General features: G+C 43.3%; 1 protein-coding gene across 4 annotated transcripts in view; it reads left to right on the forward strand.

Annotated features, from left to right (window-relative positions):
* Positions 1-24,490, forward strand: part of iqsec3a (IQ motif and Sec7 domain ArfGEF 3a) — a 191,129-nt gene that overhangs the window by 153,156 nt on the left and 13,483 nt on the right. For all 4 annotated transcript variants that reach the window (XM_072674190.1, XM_072674191.1, XM_072674192.1 and 1 more), the window contains 4 exons: positions 4,939-5,064; positions 11,173-11,272; positions 15,050-15,211; positions 23,988-24,080. In XM_072674190.1, coding sequence (XP_072530291.1) covers positions 4,939-5,064; positions 11,173-11,272; positions 15,050-15,211; positions 23,988-24,080 — 481 coding nt within the window. The remainder of the gene's footprint in view (positions 1-4,938; positions 5,065-11,172; positions 11,273-15,049; positions 15,212-23,987; positions 24,081-24,490) is intronic.

The raw sequence follows: 24,490 nt of genomic DNA on the forward strand, positions 1-24,490 counted from the left end.
TTAGATAGATAGTGGTAATGTGTGGGACATGAACACACTCCTAAAGATAAACGAGGGCCTGTCCCTGAATAGGCATTGATTTACTGAAGAGGCTCCGCCCATACATGTCCATTTTGTATGTATGTGTGTGTGAGGGCTTGTGCTTTTGCTTAGCTGATGATTCATTTCTTCGTATTAACAAAGCAGCTGAGCGAGCAGAGAGAAAGAAAGAGAGAGAGAGAGACAAAGAGTGAGAGAGCATGACAGACTGTCTTTTCATGTGTACTGTAGATGGACTGCTGTGTGTGTGTGTGTGAAGCTGACACTCACTGGATGTGGGTGTCACACACGTCACTTGGATGATTTGTCGGCCGTTAGGCCTGAGCGTACACGCTCATTGCAGTAAATCCACACACACACACACACACACACACACACACACACACACACACACACTCATGCAAGCATACACACTTTCCCTGATGATTCAGTGTAACTCCAGGCTGCAGCAAGGCTGCCATCACTGAACACAGCACTAAATATATCACACACACACACACACACACACACACACACACACTGGATTTCTTGCCAGCTAATGAATACATCACCTCAGCTCTGCTTAGCTTAATCATCACACACGCCAGTGCCTCGCTGCACATGCAGAAAGCCTTGCCGAAACCTGCCTCCAATCAGGCGTGCTGTGCTCGCCTTACCGAGCATGCTCAGTGGCAGTGCCCTTCACACGCTCCTGCAGCTTCAGCTTCCTTTGGACTGGCAAAAGTAACGAATGAAATTGCAGCTGAAATTGATTCAATGTTGTGTATGGTATTTGGAGTCTGTGGCCCCGCCCCTTTTATTTGTTTACTGTATTTTCCCATCTGCAGGTTAGAAATCCCCGTATACTCAGACTCCTGACCTTGGAAGGATAGGCAGGTTGATGGGATTCAAACCTAAGTACAAAAGTATTGGGACAAAAGTATTGGGACAGCTGCTCCTTCATTGTTTCATTCGAAATCAGAGGAATAATTTGTTGGAGTAACTGATTGTACTGTCTAGGGAAGAAGGCTTACTACTAAATTTTGGAGTAGCATTGCTGTATGGATTTGATTGCATTCAGCAACGAGATGAAAACCTTAATGAGGTCGGGATGTTGAATGATCACCACCCCACCTTATCCCAAAAGTACTGGATGGAGCACCAACACAGTTCTTCCACTGCTCCACAGCTCAATCCTGGGGGGCTTTATACCCCTCTAGCCCACGCCTGGCGTTAGACAGTATGGTGTTTATCATGTTTATCCGCTCCAGAGAGTCCTATTCTATTGGCAGTATTTTACTTCAGGGACTAGATAGGCTGTGGGTATGTGTCACATCTGTGTCAGCAATGGGTGCAACTGAAAGTAGCTGAATTCATTTGTTTAAAGGGGTGTCCACAAACAGCAGGCAGTTAGACAGTTGCGCCACCCTAAAGCTGGGAAGTCATGTACAGAATGAAGAGGGTGACGGGAAACGTGGCTCGTCTCCACAAAGCTGCTGTTTCCATTAGAAAAAGTAAAAGAGGCAGATGCTGATCTTTTGTGTGCTTTTATGTGCTTAAGGTTAGAGTTGGGTTAAGTGGCGTACAGCAGCATTTACACACACTCACACAGCAGGCCATGGAAGTAGAAGTGGAGAGAAAGAGAGAGAGAGAGAGAGAGAGAGAGAGGCCAGCTGGGATGCCACATTAGGATTAAAGCCATTTGAATCATGCAAATCTCTCTTTGTTCCCATTTACTGAATTGGAGGAGGATGTGCTGTCCCGGGACCTGGCCTGAACCCCACTTCCACCAGAACTGCAGACTTTTGGTTTGCTTTTCATTTTGACAGAACAACGGTTTACAGAACTGACTGAACTCCATGGCTTTCATGTGCGCCGTAGGAATGTCCTTCATATGAAAGTGAAATCAAGCTCAGCGTTTATTCAGCAGCTCCTTCGGGGATTGGATCAAACGTACACGTGCACTCTTTAATTCACAGCCATGCTGTATTTTGAGCGTGAAGTGAAACTGTCAAATTGGCCTGCAGTGTGGTGTCACATTGGCTTAGAGTGATCTGCTTTGGTCCTGCAGAGTCACCGACTGCACGTTACATTTGCATATCATGCAAACTGACGGAAAATGTTCGAGCAGTGAGACGTTCGCCAGTTTTTCACTCTTAACCGATGTTGGACGGCACATGCATTAGCTGGTAAGGTGCAGCTGGGGACCTGACGCTTTCCTCAGAGCATGTCAGCTGCCAGTTAGAAAAGAAGCAGGTGGCTGGCTTCACTTGTATTCACAGAGGAGACTACTACTAGAGACCCAGACTCAAGTAAAAGTACAAGAGCTCTATCAGAAAAGTAAAGGTGCACATATTTGTCAACTGTGTCCTCTGCGTTTAACCCATCTGGTAGTGAACACACACACACACACTTGCCGAGCCCGGGAATCGAACCCACAACCCTGTTATCGATATTCTGACACTCTAACCGCTGAGCCACCACTGCCCAAAGTAGTAGACTTGAGTAGAAGTAGAAGTGTCTTTAAGCTCCAGACTTAAGTGGAAGTACTAAAGTATTTACATTTTCTGTACTTGAGTATTTGCAAGTAGTTTATTCTAAAATGTAATACTGAAGTACTGAAAGTAAAAGTACAGGTATTGTGTTATTGTCTGTACTTAATACTAAAAGTATTAAACTCATCCAAAATAAGTAAAAGTCCTCCAGTAGATACAGATACAGTATTTTAGTACTTAAGTACAGTAGTGAAGTAATTCTACTTCCTTACTATACATCTCTGGTCCTTGTTCTCCTAGACTCTGGAGCATTGCTAGTGCTAGGTGGAACTATGAACAGGTAGGGTAATTGGCAGTACCAAATTAGGGGGAAAGGGGAAAAAGGATACATTGTCGTACAACTTAGCCACAGTTCACAGACCAGAAGCACCAGAGGTCACAATTCCTGTCATTCAATTATAATTAAAGAAATAATTAATAAAACAGAACAAAGGATTCATTGGGTGCTATGTTGCCCTACAACACACTGCATGTATTTCTCCACCATGGCTTTCTAAAAATATCCCTCTTAGGTCTAATTATCTCTTATCTTATATATTATAACTGTCAGGTGTCAGTCAGCCTATTTGTAACTATAGTTAGAAAAGAGCCGGTAGCTGGAGTCACATATATCTGAGGTGTTAAGTCCTTACCCTTCTAGTGTCGGGAGCATGGCTAGTGCTAGGGATAGTTAAGAACGGGTGGGTAAACTGGCAGTACCAAATTAGGGGAAAAATTTTTTTAAAGCCTTTTTGTAACTATATGGAGGCCCCACACACTCATATCCAGATATTCTTTAAGAAACAGCTTTTTGGCTATGTTTTGACTTCCCATCCACACAAGTACATACTTTTAAATTTTTAAAAACACTCTACAGGGTGAAAACTCAGTTTTTTAGTGTTTTTGTGTGTACAGGCAAAAATTTCACTCTTTGAAAACACTGATACACAACACTGACTATGACAAGAACCGAACTGTGATGTTCTAGACGACTGGGTCACCTACCAAAGGTGCTCCAAGAAAGGACAACCAGTGAACCAGGCCTCATTGATGCTCATGGAGGCCTCACCCACACCCTCACAACTTACAGGACTTTAAGGATACCATAGGACAGGACACCTTCAGAGGTCTTGTGGAGTCCATTCCTCGACAGGTCAGGTCTGTTGTGGTGGCACAAGGAGGACCTACTCAGTATTAGGCAGGTGGTATTAATGTTATGGCTGATCAGTGAAAGTCACATATTGTTCCTCTGGTTGAATTGGAAAGCCACGCTATTATGATAGACTGCCTGACATTTCTGTCATCCAATTGAGCTATCGTTTTAAACCTGCCTACTTTCTCCTTAGCTTCTATTTTGTAAAGCCTGTCCAGTGGACATGGACGAATGCATTTGTGGGCACAGCCTGGATAGGTCATCTGAGTTTGAATTGAATTGAGGAGTTATACATCATTCTTGAGAGTTAAGCTGGCTGCATGCAGGCCCCATGTCCAATATTTGTGTGCTGGCCAATGATTCCCTGCACTTTCCACTCTCCCTGTGCTCTGTATGTGTGTGTGTGTGTATGTGTGCACACCCGGTGACTACAGATGGGATAGATTTCCCATCAGCGTCTCGCTACATCAGTCGCTTTCACATTGCTGTTTGTCTCTAGCTCCTTCTCCCCCCCTTGCTTCCACACAGGCCTGCTTGTAGGCTTATTACCCCCAGAGAGTGAGAGAGGGGAAAAAGATGGAGTGAGAGAGACACACAGAGTCGGGCTGAGATTGGAGACTTCTCTTAGGAGAGCCAATGGAGCAGGGAAGGATCAATGTTCCCAGGCCACGCTTTCTTTAACCACGACTCTCATTGTTGAAGAAGTCCCATTGGCCTCTCCTCTCAGACCCGCTTCATCACCGCCATCTCTACCTCTGTCACTTACAATGAAACTGTAGCCTTTAGAGACTGCACTGCATTCAAACAACCTGGCAAGACTCCAGATTCATCTGTCCAAAGCACGTTGTCTCAGAAGACCTGGTCTGGTACTGGTAAACTGTAGTCTTGCCCGGCGAATTTGGCCTCCTTGCACACCTGCAAGATGCTGTACTCTGACTTCAGCTGTGTTGCAGGAGCTACCTGCAACCCTGGGGACATTTTAGGAGTAGTGGAGACTTCTGTACACATCTTCTGGTCTGCTGTTGGGCTGACCTTGCTAGGACGGCCTGACCTGGTCATGTTGGCAGGTGTTTTAAATGTCCTGCACTGGTAAATTATCTAGTAAACAGTGGAACCACTGATTTCTAATTGTTCTGAGATACGTTTTAACCTCTCAGGCTCAGAATCTGTATCCACAACCTGAAAACCTTCTTTTAAAAACTCACCCTCCTCTGTTTGCCCTTTCTTCCTCAGGTCCTCTCAGTGCCGCACAGAAGACTGGTCTGCTGTAGCCGCCTCTTTGAGGTAACCGACATTAACAAAGCCCAGAAGCAAGCTGCTCACCAGAGGGAGGTCTTCCTCTTCAACGATCTCATCGTGGTAAGAACCTAGAACCAGATTTGTGAAAGCTTTACACTTTCCAAATCCAATAAACCTAAAGACAAAAACATGGATGTTCGGAACAGTGATGTGGACTTAGGTTTTCATATGTTCTCTTAAGAAATTCTGTATTATTAATTACTATTAATGATTAGTAATATTATTATTATTACGTTTGAAGCACTTTTAAAGACAACAATATATTGACCAAAATGCTGAACAATAAAAATCAGGCAAAAAACCAAGAGATATCACTGACATACATTAAAAATAAAAAATGAGAGACAGAGAGTCAGAGCAGACGGCTGAGTGTATTGTCTTGAAAAGATCTTGAAACACCTGAGAGAATAAATACCTGTTTTTAAAATGCCTTACAAACATTGACAGCATTCGCCATCAGCAGCCAGAACCAGAGAGAGCACAATTAGCCATGCCCTGTCTGAGTGGGTAGATGGCGCTCTCTCCCTTCATCACTCCCAGTGTGATGCTGGCCGGCACAGGCCTCTGTTGGCCGAAGAATCAGAGCTGGGGATGAGGCGCTTTTCTCCCAGTGATGCTGCATTGCATTGGCGGCAGTTCCAAAAGAGGCGGTGGCTGACTTCACTCCTAGAGTCAGGAGCATTGCAAGTGGTACGGGGAGTCCTTGTGAGTGGGTGGGTTACTTGGCTCAGCTAAATCAGGGGAGCCTAGTCACCCTTAAACCTTTTCCATGTTAGGAATACCAAGCTAGCCTTTTCTTATAGCTAGCTGCAGCATTACACAGTAGCACTGAGGAGTGGTATTGTGTAGCACCCTTAAAGTTCCATAGTGCAGAAGCAGCGTTTCAGCCTAAAGAGGCAATGACAGATACACTAGTCTCCCTGTTACAGACAGAGGAGCATCGGCATGATTCTGAAGCTGCTATTTTAAGGTAAAAATGCGTCATAATGCTGTTTTAACGTTTAGGCCACAAAAGCACAAGGCTGTATTTCTTTAAGACACGCCGTCCTCTCTCCCAGATGCTGCTGTTGTGGTAAAGGCTGTCCATCGAAGCTAATAAACACTTCCAGCTGCTTCATTTTCAAGTATTTTCAACTGTAATTGCTTAATGTCTCTCCGTGCCTCAGAGCCTGTAATTATCGGGAACCTTCCTCCCTTCTTCATAACTGAAAACCGTGATTGCTCTGCTCTCTCTCCCCGTGAGCCGCTGTGGATGTGGATTTTGACTATTTTAATATTATTATATATAAATATATATATATTATTATAGTTTGACTATTTCGGAAATGTAAAGCACATATAAAGCATGATTGTCTGAACTCTCCCTTATAGCCAGTGCAAACAACCTGCACCTAACCTGCTCTTCACTTTTAACCCCTTAACGCAGAAAGGCTTATTAGATAGACTTCCATACAAACCGGTGGGGCTATTCTTTGATAATAGAAGTTTGTAATAACACTTTTGGTCCATCGGCTGACCATAGACTGTTTAATAACAGGATTTATCCACCAAACAAGCTCCTTTGGGCTCTTTTATAAAGAGGTCCCCTGGTGGCGACTCACGGGACTGCACACTGCAACACACACATACATAAAAACACAATACAGAAGCAGCATGCACGAAATGTTGATGTTGCAAATGTTGGAGAAGACATGTGGTAGTCTTCCTTCTCCTAGTGTTAAGGGATAGCATTGCTAGTGATAGGTGGAGTTCACATGAACTGAAAATGGGGTCAAATTAGAAATAAATGATTAAGAAATGAAACCGATATTATGACCGGGGTCGTTTTACGTGTTCTATCATGGTATTTGATCGTACAACATTTGCAAAGGGTTTTATGGCCACGACGATAAAACAATATGTTCGGCAATGCATGTGCATGAATTTGGGGGGAGGGCGGAGCTTCTGACAGGGCACTGAAGGGAGGGGGGTGTTATAGTTGTTCTCCAGAATCGCATACAGCTGCTTTAAAGATGTGAATGCATTTGCGTATGTGTTACAAATTTTCATCTACTAGCTAGGTCTCCCCGTCATCACACCCATGGAAGGTTGAAGACGTGTTTACTAAGTCCTCTAAGGCAGGATTGGCTAAACACTATTCCAATTTAGTAAAGTAAGCTAGTAGATACCCTTGCTAGCATCACACTGACTGATGAGGGAGAGGGAGGACCATCCTTCCCACCCAGAGAGGGTCTCTTCTCTCTTGGACTGCTGGCCCTTGGATGACTGTAGAATGACTGGGGATTGAATCTGAAGTCTCTATATGATGATGAGTCTAAGATAAGATAAGATAATCCTTTATTAGTCCCGCAGTGGGGAAATTCTCAGTGTCACAGCAGAAAGGGACAGCAAGACACTCAGTTACAAAAATGTAGATAAATAATTTACACTATAATAAATAATTTACACTATAATAAATAATTTACACTATGCTTAGACAGTTGCTTAGACTGTCTATGCTTAGACAGTTGCCCCACTCAGAAACCTTTTAGTCTTCTTTACAAAATTTAAATATGTGCTGACCAATGTCAGGTTAGGCCAGACACAGAGGGATGAACACTTGCAGAGATGGATCCAAGTATATTTATTAACAGAATACAAGATAACAAAAGGGGGAGAACGTGGCAAAAGGCAGCAAGTACAGGGCAAACGAGAAACCAAATACAACTGTGACAACTCAAAAGGACAATACCAAACACACCTGAGACTGGTGGGACTCCGGGAGCTGAGCTAGGAGGTAGGGGAGGAACGGGAAGGGAAATATAAACGTAAACCAACAGGCAGTGCCTGGGGAAAACACTGGAAAACCAAGGTGCTGGGGAAACTAAGAGACGGGGAAACGAGAGCTGGGGGACCAGCTGCAGAACCCAAACGGCAATGCTGAACAGACCTGGTACCGACGCGTGACTATGAGCGGTATAGCCTGATTGAGAGCAGAAGGATACTCTCCTTGGAACAACAAGCGAACCTTGTTGGAAGCTCGACCCTCCGCAAAGATCAGGAGTTGATGACGGAGTCAAGCCGAAGCTGGCCTAGCGCTATGTGGACAACGGAAGGGAACCTCTCGGGCCTAGGGACCCTCAAGGTTCCTAGACCTGGACTGCACTATGAATAAGCTCAAGCATCCAACAATAAAGGCAGCACTAAGCTTCTTTTATACGGTCATAGGAAACATGGTAGCTTACAATTTCAGCTCCAGTTTCATGTGGTGATGCTAATCCTATTTTACGCCAATCAGCATGGACATGCAAGTTCCTTCGGTAGCAGATTGACCACTCAGTCAAATAAAGCTATTGTGGCTCTAGATTTTACCATTACATTTCTTAAAGAACCCCTGACAGAACCCCCTTTTTTTAGAGGGTAGCCTTTGCAGTCTACCCAGTGGATCCCTTGACCACATGGCATGTGTGAACAAAACTTTGAGGTCAGTAATGAAGTCCTCTCTGACCCCTCCCCCTCGCTGGCTAAGTCTGCCTAAGTCATTAATTTTGTCAGTGTCTCTCAGAATGGCTCCTGAAATTAATCACAGATTAAACATCTATTATAATTAATGCAGCCATTAGGGCGACTCTGAGGTTATCGCATATGAGTATTAAACTATTCTCATAATTACAGCTTCCCATCTTAATCTTCCCGTGAGTGGGGGGGGAATCAAAACGTCAGTTTTCTCTTTGCTGAATGTGCCGAGGAGAGGGAGAGTGCCCTGGAGGGGTGTATTTCAAATGCTAATTCCGAATCACACATCACGTTCAGGGCGAAAATGTTGGTCTGGCACAAAAGGAATGGGGTAAAAAAAAGTCCTAATTAGCCAAATCGCTAACCTTCCCATTTTTAATGCAGAATGAAGGTTATAAAGTTTGGGAGATATGGAAGAGGTGGAAAAAAAACAAGGCTCTAACAAGTATCAGTCAATTACGAGTAATTATACTCCAGTTATGTAATTATGATGCTGTTCTCATGATGGGTGCTCAGAGTTAAGCTAATGCAGGGTTCCAGGTGCTAATTGCAGAGAGACTGACGTTAGCAGGCTGATCATTACTCTTCTTCAAAGAGGCTTGGCACTCCTGGACGTCGGTGTCAGAGTGATGTATAGTTTTAATATTCCTGCTTTGTGAGTAGGCCTGTGGGAGGTACACTAAGTAGACAGTAGGCTCTCATCTCTCTTCCTATCTGTAACCCTCCTTTATTTCTCTTTCTTTTGCTGCCTCCTGTGCTTTTCCCCTCGCTTAACGAAATAGTTTAGAGGGGAAAAAAAAAAAATTAATCAAATTTACTCTGTTTTCCCCTTTGGTCAAAATGTAGAGGGAGGGGCAAAATGTTGATCAGCCAAGACGTAGCCTGCCTGGCGTTTGAGGTATGCTTTTTTAGCTTTGCACTACAAGTTGGAAGTACGTCAAGAGCAGTTGTCTTAGTAGTGCTTCTGTCCTGTTAGTGTCCGGCGCATCCAACAATAAGGACGGCATGCAGCTTATTTTAAACAGTGATACGGTCAATGCTGGAGCACACAGTTAGCTCCGATTTCACACACTGATCCATTTTACGACAGTCTTAAAAATAAAGGTGATACAGAGGGTTTAAAGGGGTTCACTGATGCCATAAAAGAACCACTTTTGTTTCCATAGAGAAGCATTTTTATAATGTGTATGCGTCTCGGTCGAAGAACCCTGTTATACCCTTTATTTTTAAGAGTGCAACATGCAGTTCATGCAATTCGGAAATTGCTCGAGCTGCAGATTTTGGTAAGACTTTACTTGGATGGCTCATTGTAGATGACTTGTAGACACTCACCTGATATTCAGCTTTAACCTTAGGTTAAACCTTAAACCTAACCCTAACCTTAAATCAACCTTAAAACCTAACCCTAACTCTAACCATAACCCAAACCTTAAATCTAACTATATCCCTAAGCCTAACTTAAACCTTAAATCTAACATTAAAGCTAACCCTAACCTTTACCATGAAGCAACCCTTAAACCTAAACTTTAAATCTGACCTTAAACCTAAAACTTAAACCTAACCTTAAACCTAAACTTTAAATCTGACCTTAAACCTGAAACTTAAACCTAACTCTAACCTGAACTTTAAACCTAACCCTAACCTTAAATCAATCTTAAAACCTAACCCTAACTCTAACCATAACCCAAACCTTAAATATAACTCTATCCCTAAGCCTAACTTAAACCTTAAACATAACCTTAAAGCTAACCCTAACCTTTACCATGAATCGACACTTAAACCTAAACCTTAAATCTGGCCTTAAACCTAAAACTTAAACCTAACCTTAAACCTAAACTTTAAATCTGACCTTAAACCTGAAACTTAAACCTAACCTTAAACCTAAACTTTAAATCTGACCTTAAACCTGAAACTTAAACCTAACCTTAAACCTAACCTTAATCCTAAACCTTAAATCTAACCTTAAACCTAACCTTAAACCTAAACCTTAAATCTGACCTTAAACCTAAACCTTAAATCTAACCTTAAACCTAAACCTTTAACCTAACCTTAAACCTAAACCTTAAGCCTAACCTTAAACCTAAACCTCAAATCTGACCTTAAACCTAAACCTTTAACCTAACCTTAAACCTAACTCTAACCTAAATCTTGAATCTATCCCTAACCTAAACCTTAAATTTGACCTTAAACCTAAACCTTAAATCTAACCTAAACCTTAACTCTATCCTTAAACTGTAACAGGGAGAATGGTAGCTCTGTCATTCCCTCTCTGGGCCCGAACGCTGCTACTGCACTGTGGAACTTTGGTGGAGCTGCACTATGAGACCTCTCTCCAGAACTGCTGCGTAACGCTGCATGACCCGAGTCACATTAGTGTAAAGTCCTTCCTCTGCCTTCAGATGCTTCTTCTGGAGCTCTCAGCTTGTCCACAAATGCACATGTACAGCTGTTCATCCATGAGGGGGCGCTTAAAGCGTGATTTGTATTTACGACTTTGGTGTGAAAGTAAATTGTACTCCACAGCTGTAGGGGGAGCACAGGAGCAAAACATGAGCAATTTTTGCATAATGCTGCTTTAAACAGCAGGAGTAACCACTTTTTGGTGGCAACTTCAAAGGGTCTTCGAGTCTTACTCATGTGTGTGTCTGAAGATTGCTCTGTTTTGACCCTCAGATACTGAAGCTGTGTCCAAAGAAAAAGAGCTCCGCTGCCTACACCTTCTGCAAAGCCATGGGCCTGCTGGGCATGCAGTTCCACCTCTTCGAGAATGAATGTAAGAGCCTGGAATTATTTATTATTATTATTATTATTATTATTCAACATTGTGTGATGTGTGCTTGTATACAGCTTTATGATTAGACGTGCGGTTTCAACATATCAACAGAGTTTTGCTGATTTTTTCCCCCCATTAAAGTTTTGGCACCCTTCAAATGTCAAAACGATATACAAATACACTAGTCACACAATCAACCGCAGGGGGTACCACAGCAACCACTGGATAACCATCCAAGACACCATAGAAACCACCCGTGATACCAAAGCAGCTGCCTAGCAACCACTAAACAGCATCATAGCCAATACTAGAAGTACCACTGCACTTACCTTGCATCACTGTTGCAGCTGTCTAGCAAGCACTTAGCAAGACCATAGCACTCAGTTGGGAATGCCACAGTAACCAAGTTGGATACCCTAGTAACCAGCGAGCAACCACTTAACAACTCCTTAGCAACCACTTGATATACCATAGCAACTGCCTAGCAATCACTTAGCAACACCATAGCAACTATCAAGTAACCACTTAGCAACACCATAGCAACTGTCTGGGATACCATTGAACCACCTGGCAGCACCATAGTAATCACCTAGCAACCACTTAGGAACATTATAACAACCACTGCCGATACCATAACAACCACCTAGTAACACCATAGCAACCACTTAGCAACACCATAGCAACCAGTTGGATATTATAACAGACACTTATCAGCACCAAAGCAACCTTTTCAACAACCTTGCAGGAGAATTGGGGGCCTTGGTCTCTCCATACTGTCGAGAATATGCTCTGATGTTTCAGGGCCTTGAGTCTTCATCTCTCCGAAATCCGCTGAATGTTAATTCTGCTGACCTGCCGGTTCTCTTAGAGTCTACATCTCCATACAGTTGCTCAGTGTTCTAGCAGTACAGGGAGTACCCAGATGAGGATGATTAACTAAGCAAAGCGATTCGTGATGTAATCTATCAGGACAATGATAACACATCCTCGTTTTGCCCTTATTGCGTATCGGAAAGTGTGCAATAGTAAGTCCCCCTCGCTCCAAACTCCACCCAGTGAATTTACCGTGGTTTCCTCTTGGACACGAATGCGGTGTGAATGTGGAGGGGAAACCAAACAGCAGCCGTTTAGTCATAACTAACTCTGTCTTTTCCCCATAAACAGCTGTCACCCCTCTCGCCTCTCTCTCTCTCTCTCTCTCTCAGTCAGCAGCTGTGCTTTAATTAGTCGCTGTGAGATCACTGCGAGGCTCACTCATATTTTCCCGCTCCACTTTAGTCTGCTGTGATTGATTCAGCCGATCAGTCGCGAGAAGAGTAAAACTCAAACAAACAATCCAGCACAAATGTCCAGAGGGAAAGAGCGCGCGAGAGAGAGAGTAAGAGAGAGAGAGAGAGAGAGAGAGAGAAACAACTGGCAATAAAAGCAACTCACTTACTGTTAAGAGGTTTTGGTAAACAAACAGCCAGAATGTGTGTGTGCATTGTGCACATGCAGGGGTTCTTCATACACTATATCAACAAAAGTATTGAGACACCTGCCGAAATCAAGGGTATTAGAAGCATTGCTGTGAGGATTTGTTGAGGTCAGGATCCTGGATGACCTCCACCCCACCGCATCATCCCCAGCTCCCTAATTCATCCCAAAAGTACTGGATGAAGCTCCACCATTCATCATTCCAGAGAACACAGTAGTTCCACTGCTCCACAGCTCAATGCTGGGGGGGCTTTATACCCCTCTAGCCCACACCTGGCATTAGGCAGCAGCATGGTCAAGTCAAGTCAAGTCAGATTTATTTGTATACGCTTTTTACAACTGTTGTCGTCACAAAGCAGCTTTACATAATTAGTACTTAATAAAGGACAGAGACAGAGAAGAAAGAAGGAATAACATGAAGGATCCAAGACCCCCGTGAGCAAGCCAAATGGCGACAGTGGCAAGGAAAAACTCCCTCAAAGCTGGAGGAAGAAACCTTGGGAGGAACCAAGACTCACAAGGGGGACCCGTCCTCCTCTGGTCAGAACTATTTCAACATTATTGATAAAAATTACTAAACCAGATACAACAGAAAGTTAAAAGTGGTGATATTAATAGTGTCAGACAGCCACGAGTCCATCTAGGTTTCAGCACGGCCACCAAACAGGCAGCAGCGGCAGGCGGAAGAGCCGCCGGTCCGCCATGGGTGGTGGCGGGTGGGGGGGCCCGCTGGCCGGACTGGTAGGCGGCAGCTGGTTTGACGCAGGTAGAGGGGACCTCAGCGGGCAGTCTTCCAGCAGGTCGGGCTGGGTGGCCATTTACTCGGAGAAGATAAAAAGAGAAAGAGAAAGTTAGTTCTGAGAGGAATTTTATGGAGGGTGGAGAATGTTGAGCATCAGCATCGTAGTATGTCTGACGACTCCGGCAGGTCTGATTATAACAGCCTAATTAAAAGGAGAGAGCCAGAAGGTAACACAGACATGGGTGCACCCTGAAAACACCAGAATCTATCTGCTCCAGTGAATGGTGCCAATAGGTTCATGTTTATCTGCTCCAGAGAGTCCTATTCTATTCAAATGTTTGTGGACACCCATTTAATGAAGGCATTCAGGTATTTTATGTTGCACCCATTGCTGATACAGATGTGCCAATGAACACACAGACACACACACTGCTTGTCTAGTCCCTGTAAAGAAGTCAATAGAATAGGACTCTCTGGAGCAGATAAAGATAATGCCATGCATGGGATAGAAGAGTATAAAGCCCCCACCATTGAGCTACGGAGCAGTGGAAGAACTGTGTTCTCTGGAATGATGGATGGTGCTGCATCCAATACTGTTGGGGATGATGAGGTGGGTTGGTGATCATCCAACATCCTGACTTCACGAATGCTCTTGTTGCAATCAAATCCTCACAGCAATGCTCCTTCAAAATCTAGTAGAAAGTCTTCTTCCCTGGGCAGTAGAGACAGTTCCTCCAACAAAAGCAGGATGAACTCTAAAATATTCTACTTTTTCACACTGTCAACTCACCAGTGCAGCTCCATCTGGACTCCACCATGACACACCATGAGCGCTGTGACACCCACCCAATGACTGTAGAAAACATGGACGCTGTGGTTCCATTCCATTCCGTTCTACAGAAATGAAGCCAAAGTTGTCTGCCATGTTGTCACATTTGCAACCAGAGTCTGCACAGTAGAGACTAGAGGCGGAGCCAGACCCGCCTACTCATTTGGTAGACCCATCGTTCTCTCAGACCAAGTGTGTCTCAGACCACCTTCATTGAGCTTACAGTGCCGAAGCAGAGCAGGCTTCCCCCCGGGTTCCCAGTTTGTCTCCATGTTATGAACAGAAAGGACACCATCCAGGTCCTGCAGACGACCGGCCTCTTCCAGCCAAAGCTGTCAATCACTTCCTGAATGTAACTCCACATTCTTACGACATAGCAGAGTAAAGGTTTACTAACCGATTTCTGCGGGGATTAAAAAGCGGGAAAACTAACTGTTGGACCTTGGAGATACTGGAGATGAGAAGAAAAAAACAAGATGGAGAATGGGCTTTTCTGTGATTGAAACCTGCAGGGATGGGCGGAGCTACACATCTGCACAACTGCAACCAGAGGCGCTACACCTGTGGTTGGTTTACTTCTGAGAGACGTTGCGCTGTCCATGGTTTCTATAATCATTGCACCCAACCGCAGAAAAGAAAAGCACTATAAAAAACATACAGAGCTCTTCTTAACTCTTCTTTTTCCCCACCCCTCTCTCTCTCTCTCTCTCTCTCTGTCACTCTCTGGCAGACTATCCTCACGCGATAACCATCGTGTCTCCAGTTTCCGGCTCAGACAAGAAGCAGGTGCTAAACTTCTGTGCCCAGAGCTCTGAGGAGCTCCTCAAGTTTGTGGAGGACCTGAAGGAGTCCATCGCTGAGGTGACGGAGATGGAGCAGATACGAATTGAATGTGAGTACAGCAAGTATATTAGCGGGTTTCCCATTTTGCTCCCCGACATTTGCTTCCATACATCTTGAGGTATGATGTATGAGATTGTGGGTCAAGGCAAGCTGTTCTTGAAGCTTGAAGGGTTCTTGTTACTGATCAGGTTTGGGCCATTAAGCCTAAGGCGTTCTCAACCACATATCAGTGATGTAGCAGCAGTAAAGCATCTGAACATTCAGTAGATTATCAAGAGACTTTTACTGAAGACTTCTACTGAAGACGTCTACATTTAGAGGTTCAGATCTGTAGATGTTCACCTGTAGATAATCAGGTACTGACCATTAGTCCTAAGGAGTTCTAAGAAGGCAATAACAAACGCATAGAGTGATTCAGTTACATAATTAGGGTAAGTTGGTATAAAGAACCCCCCCCTCCTTATTTTCTCTCCTGATCAAATGATGGGCCTCAGCCAAATGTAATCTCACTACAGTAATCTCTCTGTAATCTAATTTACATTCACTGAATGGCTATGGCCTAATTAATTGTGAAATTCCATCTGGATCACTGCACTGCTGGGATTTATTCCCACAGAAATGTTTTGGTGCTAACATTAATGTAGTTGTTGTTGCTGTAGTGGAATTAATATCACAAACATTAATAGAGGCTTAGATTTCATTTGATATAATATAATATTAATGTTCTTAACTAGGGGGGCATGTTTGCACAACAGTGGAGCTAACATACTAGCTTATGCTAGAACATTAGATACACTATATTGCAGCCTTAGTTTAAAATATTATATATTGTATAACAAAAAAAACGAAACGTAAGCCATATTTTTAGGCTAGATACTTCACTGTGCAGAATATCTTCACTGTCTAATGAAAAACATGTATCTCCAAAATGGCAATCTTTACAGGAGAAGGAAAAAAAATCTGTTCTTATCTATGAATGGAAGTCAATGTAAAATTAACTTCTGCGAGTTTATTCCAAGTAATTTAGGGCATTTCTATTGGTCTGTTCGGGGATCAAACCATGGAGAAAACTAAAAACAGACAAAAATGGAGATACGTGGGTTTTCATTGGACAGCATTATTATATTAATTATAATAAGATAATTACTAGTGGTGTCATTATTTAGTTTAATCACTTGAATCGCAACAGTATAGAGAATTTTAGCCTCGAACACAACGAAGCTCAAACACAGAAGCTTTAATAGAGAAACTGCTTCACCAACTTTTTAAGAGATAAATGAATGATCAGACTGAGAATTAGTTATGAGATTTAATCCATATTTCAGCATAAATAAAGTGTATAATTCTACCCTCAGAGCTCAACAGTGGTGACTTGAGTGTGGGTACATGCTGGACAGAGGGATAATGAAGAGCTATAGCTAATGAAGGAGCAGGTTATGAAGTATGAGTGTGTAGGTGCTGGACAGAGGGATAATGAAGCACTATAGCTAATATAGGAGCAGGTTATGAAGTATGAGTGTGTAGGTGCTGGACAGAGGGATAATGAAGAGCTATAGCTAATATAGGAGCAGGTTATGAAGTATGAGTGTGAGTAGGTGCTGGACAGAGAGATAATGAAGAGCTATAGCTAATATAGGAGCAGGTTATGAAGTATGAGTGTGAGTAGGTGCTGGACAGAGAGATGTCTAGAACAGTGTGCTATCTAGAACACCAAGGGCTCCATCACCCAGCCTAACGGAAAATCATTAAGTCAAAGTAATACTGTTAAAAATAAACAAAAAAATAAATGAATACTCCTGCACTGTTATGGGGTAACCTGTGGGGAAGAAGACATGTGTCTAATGATGGGACTAAATCTAATCTTGTGTCATGTACCCAATACTGTCTGTATAGTCTAATTAGGCTGCGTAGACTATAATCGAGTCCCAAAGTTGAGCTCAATTGCTCAGCCATATATTTTCTCCTTGAAGTGGTACTTTGTCCACAGCATCTGTAGCGTAGGAACATCTGCATCTGCCCAGTGACTTCTATTCTTAAGAGGTTCTTAGTGGTTATCACTCATATAATACAGACTCAGCAGACAGAGATTAGACTCTTAGTAATAGTCAGACTCTGCTACCGACAGTAAAGCAGCACCTGGGCATTTCGTACGGGTCTTACGGGTCAGTCTAGAGGATCAAATTACCATGGAGCTGGGATAGGGTGGGATTTACAGCAGTCAGTCATGCCTTCTAGCTCTCTGATTGGTCATGCATGCTGCACACAACCAATCAGATGGGCTCTGCTGAAGCGCACAGTGAAATTGTGCCTAAACCAGACACCATTACAGAACTCATGACTGCTGGAATGGAGAGCAGTGTGTGTGTGTGTGTGTGTGTGTGTGTGTGTGCTTTTCCCTTTAATCCAGGGAAGTGAGCACAGGGTCCATAAAGCAAACGTTATATAACCCAAAGAAAAAAAATCTAGAGGAGAAGAAGGTCAGGGACAGTTCTTGCTTTTGCTGAAGTTTTTCAGCTAAGTGAAAAATCTTGCTTGAAATTCAGTCAGATCTTGTTCAGGATTTCAATATTAAACACCCTTCTCCTTCATTTCGTTCTCTTGTGTTTGACATTTTCTCTCCCTGTGAGATCCTCTTTTGATGTTAGTGTGCATTTATGGACCGAAATGTACTTTTCACATGATGGTTACTGGGCTGTTTTTTACTCTTCCTTAAGACTGACATATGTAAATAAATGAAAATGTAAAAGGGGCCGAGCGAAATTAATATAGGCAACAAAAAGGACGTTAGAAAAACGGTGAATTCAAACCAGGCCAGAACTGTATGAATTGGGAATCAAATAATCTGGTTTAGCTTTACAATAAATCAAAAACACAGGTTTTATTTAATGTTCATATAGCTGTTTTAGTGTGTGATTAGTCTGAACACCTTCACAGCTCTTAGTAAAGGTTGCAGTTGACATTTGACACCAATGACATTTGGTCATTTTTATATAGAGAGTGTGCTATCTAGAACACCAAGGGTTCTATCACCCGGCCAGCCAGAAAATCTTTCTAAAAAACATATTTTTCATCGGATTAAAACTAAAGATTTGAGAATCGGCAGCTCGATTCTGGGGTCATGCTGCTTCGCCATCGGCAGTGGAGCCTGAGAGAGCACAACTGGCCAGGCTTGCTCTGGTTGAATAATGGCACTCTCTCCCCACATCACTCTTAGTATAATGTCAACCAGCGCTAGCATCTGTTGGCCGGGGAGTCGGCATTTTCCTCTAAACGCATTGGCTGCTTAGTGATGCTTTATTGAAGGCAGTTGGAAAAGAGGTGGTGACTGACTTGTATCGGAGGAAACATGTGCTAGTCTTCACCCTCCTAGTGTAGGGAGCTTTGGACGTGTCCTAAAGGGTGGGTTGAGCAATTAGCTGTTCTAAATTGAGAGGATATGTTTATATAATAAAAGTTAAAGTAAAATAAAATAAAAAATAAAAAAAACAAATACATTTGTACTCTTAAATAGTGAAGAAGCCTCCATGTAAGATCCATGATGTGGCCAAATCTAAGAGCCTGTACCGCAATCAAATCAAATCCTAGTAGAAAGCCTTCTTCCCTGAACAGTAGAGACACTTACTCCAGCAATGAATAAGCAGGTGTCCATATTTTTTTGTCCATATAGTGTATTTGTATTAATGGATCCAGTACCCTGTACTGTAACCTTCCTCACTCAGACACAATCCCTCACCTGCAGATCTTACCTCAACCTTGCATTCCAGGGGTTATAGGGGTACAGTCTAATTAACTTAATTCATTAAAATGTAATGTAATTAATTAAATGTAACTGCCATTTCTGCATTTTACTTCTAGATATTATACTCCTGAGACAGCCTTTAGGGTGGGTTGATCTATTATTGTGTCATTGGGTCACATTGATCTTAGCATTACTATTAAGTAAGTTAAGCTACGCCAAAGTCAGAGCGTACCTGGCTCTTAAAAGGAGTGGTGAGCAACACGCTGACATTTTGGTATGAAGACATTCCTAACAAAAAAGTTTGTAGACCTATACGGCCTCAAAATGTTCAGAGAGGGTGAAAACATGAGCATCCTGTCACTGCAAACACATATAGGTCATCTCCACAGCGAAGAAACCCCACAGTGAAAACTGCAGCATGTATTAGAAAAGGTAAAAGAGGCCAAAGCTGGTCTTTTTGATGCTGAGGTTGAGGTAAGATCTGCAGGTGAGGGATTGTGTCTGGGTGAGGAAGGTTAAGGTACGGGGTACATTTACATGCTCTCATACATAAATACAAATACACTATACGGACAAAAATATATGGACACCTGCTTATTCATTGCTGGAGTAACTGTCTCTACTGTCCAGGGAAGAAGGCTTTCTTCTAGATCTTGGAGGAGCATTGCTGTGAGGTTTTGATCGCATTCAAGAGTGTTAGTGAGGTCAGGATGTTGGAGGATCACCACCCCACCTCATCATCTCCAACTCATCCTAAAAGTACTGGATGGAGCTCCACCATCCATCATTCCAGAGAACACTGAGAGTTCCACTGCTCAATTCTAGCCCACGCCTGAGAGTCCTATTCCATTGGCAGTACTTGTCCACAGGGACTAGACAGGCTGTGTGTGTGCATTTGCACATCTGGACATATAGAGATGTGAAGAATAAAACATTGTCTAATCAATATAAAGCCACAGTTTAATGCGTAATCCATCCTTCCTTAGGCATCTTGTTTCATGTGTCTCTGCAAGTGAGGAAAGTAGAGCAGGTCCTGATTGGTAATCTAATCAGGTTCAGCTACAGCAAACGTGTGGTAGAAGAGACTTTGATCTTTTGGTCTTCTGCTTTTTTACCTTTAATTCTCTCAGCAGCAGCACCTGAAACAGATTATGTGCACGTGGGCAAGTGTGCACCTATGTCTCTCCGTTTTCACCCGCTGTGTTTCTCCTTTGAGAGACTGGAGATGTTTTGATGTTCCATTTATTTGTTTCCTCTGCTGCACAGCTGTCAGGCTTCCAAGAACCTTTCTGAAGATTCAAACGAGAAGGGAGGAAGACGGAGAGCAAGGGACTGGAGCTCTAGATCTGAAAATAGCCAGACAGATCAGAGGGGCCAGAGAGGAGAACTGTATGCACTATATGTGCAAAAGTTTGTAGACACCTGCTCATCCAACATTTCTTCTGAAATCAGGGGTACTGGATGTTGAATCATTGCTGAGAGGAGTTGATTGCATTCAGCCATGCGAGTGTATCTGTGAGGTCAGGCTCTGATGTTGGATGATTAGTTCTGCCACTCCAGCTTATCCCAAAGGCACTGGGTGGTGCTCCATCATCTCTCCAGTTCCACAGTTCCACAGCTCCACAGGCCAGGTCTGAAATTTTTTTTTTTTAGCATTTTATGAATTATGATGAATCATTATGATGATTCATGGGTGCCCATGTAATGTGGAAGGTACTGACCACTGCACATCGGGAACACCCACAGCACCTGCCTGATGTTTTGGAGATGCTCTGACTCGTCTAGCCACTCGGCTGCTTTTAACACATCAACTTTTAAGACCTGACCTAAGACCTAAGACCTGCCTAATATGTAAACCCCACCCCTTGACATTGTAACCATTGAGGTATTGATTGTTATTCACATCACCTGGCAGTGGTTTTAATGTTATGGCTGATCAGTGGATATCATGCTATTTCTGGCTTCCGCTATTTCTACAGAGAGAGACAGTTTCTGCCCTCACTGTCCATCCCTTCGCTCTGACTGTTTATGCCTGAGCTTCTTGGGGCAGTGAAGGGCTTAAAGCTGGCTCTGCTTAGTCACTGACAGTGTGATCCCTGATTGTGGCCCCGTCCCCCAAAGCCATGTGAATAATCCTGTCCACAACAATAGTGCTGAATCAGAGTGGAGAGTGCATCTTCAGCACCACGGAGAGCGCTCTTCTATCTAGGCTGGTACTTGCTGCCTCATAGAAAGCAACCAAGCAATAAATCAATTCACTGTTTTGGAGATCGGAGTCACAAAAGCCAGTGTCTCTGTGTTTTTTGTCCATTTAAAGCAACATTATGTAGCATTTTTACCTTAAAATATCAGCGTTTGTATCAGAAACATATACCACGCTGGAGGTACGCACACCAGCGATGTGAGAATAATGTCTTCATCATTGCCACTCCAGGCTCACCACGTTGCTGATGGCATTATGTAGCTTTGGAGAAGCGGTGAGGAATCATATAAGTGTAAACTCTTGTACTTTTACTTTACCGCCTCGGTCCACATGCTTCTTTCCCTCTCAGTGAAGGTTCTGTATCTCTCAGCTTGTCCAGAAATGCATATGTGTAAAGCGTGTCCCTTCGATGTGGCTCAGAACGTGAATTACACTTCTTGACTATAAGAACTAAGAAATTCTCGCATACTGCTGCTTTAATTGTTTAGCCTTGTCTAGAAAATAAACACTGTAAAGTTTAATGTAAAGTTTAGAATGTAATCCCTTTAATTTAGACCTTCACGTGATATAGATATAGGTATGCTTTAAAGTTTTTATGGAACTATCCACTGGAAGGTGCTGGACGAGCTGTGGAATGACGCCACTTAACAAAATCCTTTATGGCACCTTTAATTACGATACTGTATAAAAATCCTAAAAATAGGTTCATGGTGGTGTATTTACTCGAAGGATTCCTAAAGCTCCTGGAGGAAGGCCCATATTCTCAGTCTACATACAGTGTCAGAAGTTTACAGAGAAGGTCAACACCTAAACTTCTCTTCTTCTAGGGACTGTACACTATTTGGATGCACAGTATAGAAAGAGTGAGAGAGGGACATTGTAAGTGAGAGAGGGTGAGAGAGCTGCTGTGGTGTCAGTGGGCTTCAAAGTGAGTATCCCGCTGAGTTTGGCCTGTGTTCATTAGATCCACAGATAGAGAGATAGAGATCCACGGGAAATCTGTTGGCGTGTGTGTGTGTGTGTGTGTCAGCAGTTTCCTTTAAGAACATAAAGACACACTGCTTTAAGAAAACATCTGTATCTCTCTTCTCTTGCTCGGCTTTCATGCTTTGATCACAGCTCTCTCTCCCTCTCTCTCTCGCTCTGTCTGGATGAACCTCTGCATTGTTCTCCTCCCAGAAGAGCTGACACTTTCTGCTTTTCCTGATGCATCTGTGAGTGTGTGAGTGTGGGTTGCCATCCACATTTACACATTCAGCCTTTCCGCTCTGGTTGTATGCATTTTGAAGGCCAAATAAACTACACAGCCTTACTGTTACCTCTCATAAGCCGTATAACACTTAACTAGCCTAAACACTCACAAGCTGAAGAAATCTCACCTTTGGAGGAGTGAAGATACTCTTCATAAGTACATGAGTACCAGAGTTACTCTGCATGACGGCTCAGATGTTTCCCAGGTCCACCAAACAGAATTACTCGATATCACGGCTCAGCCTACCACTGGAGTTACTCTACGTCATGGCTTGGATGTTTTCCAAGCCCGCCACTGAAGCTACTCTACATCATGGCTCGGACGTTTCCAAGGTTTACTGCAGAAATTACTCTTAATTATGGCTCTGATGTTTCCCAGGCTCACCGTCAGAGTTACTCTTCATCACGGCTCAGATGTTTCCCAAGTCTCACACTGGAGTTACTCTACATCATGGCTTGAATGATTTCCAGGACTTGTTGCCAGAATGACTCAGGTTGTCATGGCTCAGATGTTTCCCATGTTTACTGCAGAAATTACTCTACATTATGGCTCTGATATTTCCCAGGCTCACCGTCAGAGTTACTCTTCATCACGGCTCAGATGTTTCCCAATCCTGCCACTTGAGTTACGCTACATCATGGCTTGAATGTTTTCCAGGACTTGTTGCCAGAGTGACTCTACATCACGGCTCGGATGTTTCCTACACCTGTCTCTGGAGTTACAGTACATCACCGCTCAGATGTTCTCCAGGCTTGTTGCCAGAGTGACTTTCCAGATTTGCCACTGAAATTACTTTACATCACAGCTTGGATGTTTCCAAAACCTACTGCCAGATTGACTAGACGTCACAGCTCAGATGTTTCCGAGGTCCGTTTGTGGAGTTACTCTACATCACAGCGGCGGCATTTCCTGGGCTGGCCTTCTCATACAAGAGTGTCTCTGAGGCCTCTCGGACTGACAAGGACTCTTATATGGGTCATTTAAAAAGGTGCTCTATAAAATAGTTATGAATACATGAGGCCTGAACATCAGCCTGAAAGCTCCAGAGCAAAATTTAAGAAGCAGTCTTTGCTGATCAATGGGGAAATGTATTGACATGATTTACTATTTATTTAAATGAATCCCAGTGCTTATTAATCTCTCTCTCTCTCTCTCTCTCTCTCTCTCTCTCTGTCCGGAGTTTAGCCATGAGGTTTCCAACTCTTTGATTAAAAAGAGCTCTAGAGGAAAGCGTGTGGTTTGAGGGTCTCTCTATAAAAAGGGTCTTTACTGCTTTCTCCTGCAGTGTCATTCCTTCACCTTCATGATCAGAGTGGGAAGAAGTATCAGTGTGTTCTGCACAGACTGTTCCTAAAGAGAACTGCTCTCTGTGTGTGTGTGTGTGTGTGTGTGTGTGTGTGTGTGTGAGTGTGTAAAGCAGTGATTTGGGAGAGTAATGCTGAGAGGCTGCAGACTTATAGTTAAGAAGACATGAGACATAACGTTTTGTATGACTGTGTGTGTATGTGTGTGTGTGTGTGTGTGTCTGTGTTTGAGAGGGAGGGGGGTAATTTCTATGTGGCACATTCACATAAACTCTCTCTCTCTCTCTCTCTCTCTCTCTCTCTCTCTCTGTGTGTGTGTGTGTGTAGGGGAGCTGGAGAAGCAGCAGGGGGCGAAGACTCACTCTTCCAAAAACAACGGCACCCAGCTGGAGCTCAGAGGGAGACAGAGCTCTCCATCGGGTACCACTCACACACACACACACACACACACTTACACACAAATGCATAAACACATAAACGCATAGTTAGTGGGTGTCAGTAGGAGGTACCAGCAAAAGAAAATAAGATAAGGAATAAGTGTGAACGCCAGTGGAAATGTGTGTCCCAGTGAGGGGAGCCTGGAACCTCTGAGAGAGGCCATCAGAAAAATACCAGCCATTAGAAAGTCTCTGTGCACAGTGACTAACGTCCGTGCGCTCAGGTCCCCCTTTTTATCGAGAGTCCCTAATAACTGTGTGTGTAATAACAACCACGTAATAACTATGTAACTACTATGCAGGTGGATTACAGCAGTAAGGCTTGTGTAATTACACATATATACACATACTATATGAGCTGCTGCTGCTTTTTCATGAGATTGCAAGACTTTC

This window comes from Salminus brasiliensis, chromosome 2 (genome assembly GCF_030463535.1).
Source record: "Salminus brasiliensis chromosome 2, fSalBra1.hap2, whole genome shotgun sequence".
NCBI lineage: Eukaryota > Metazoa > Chordata > Actinopteri > Characiformes > Bryconidae > Salminus > Salminus brasiliensis.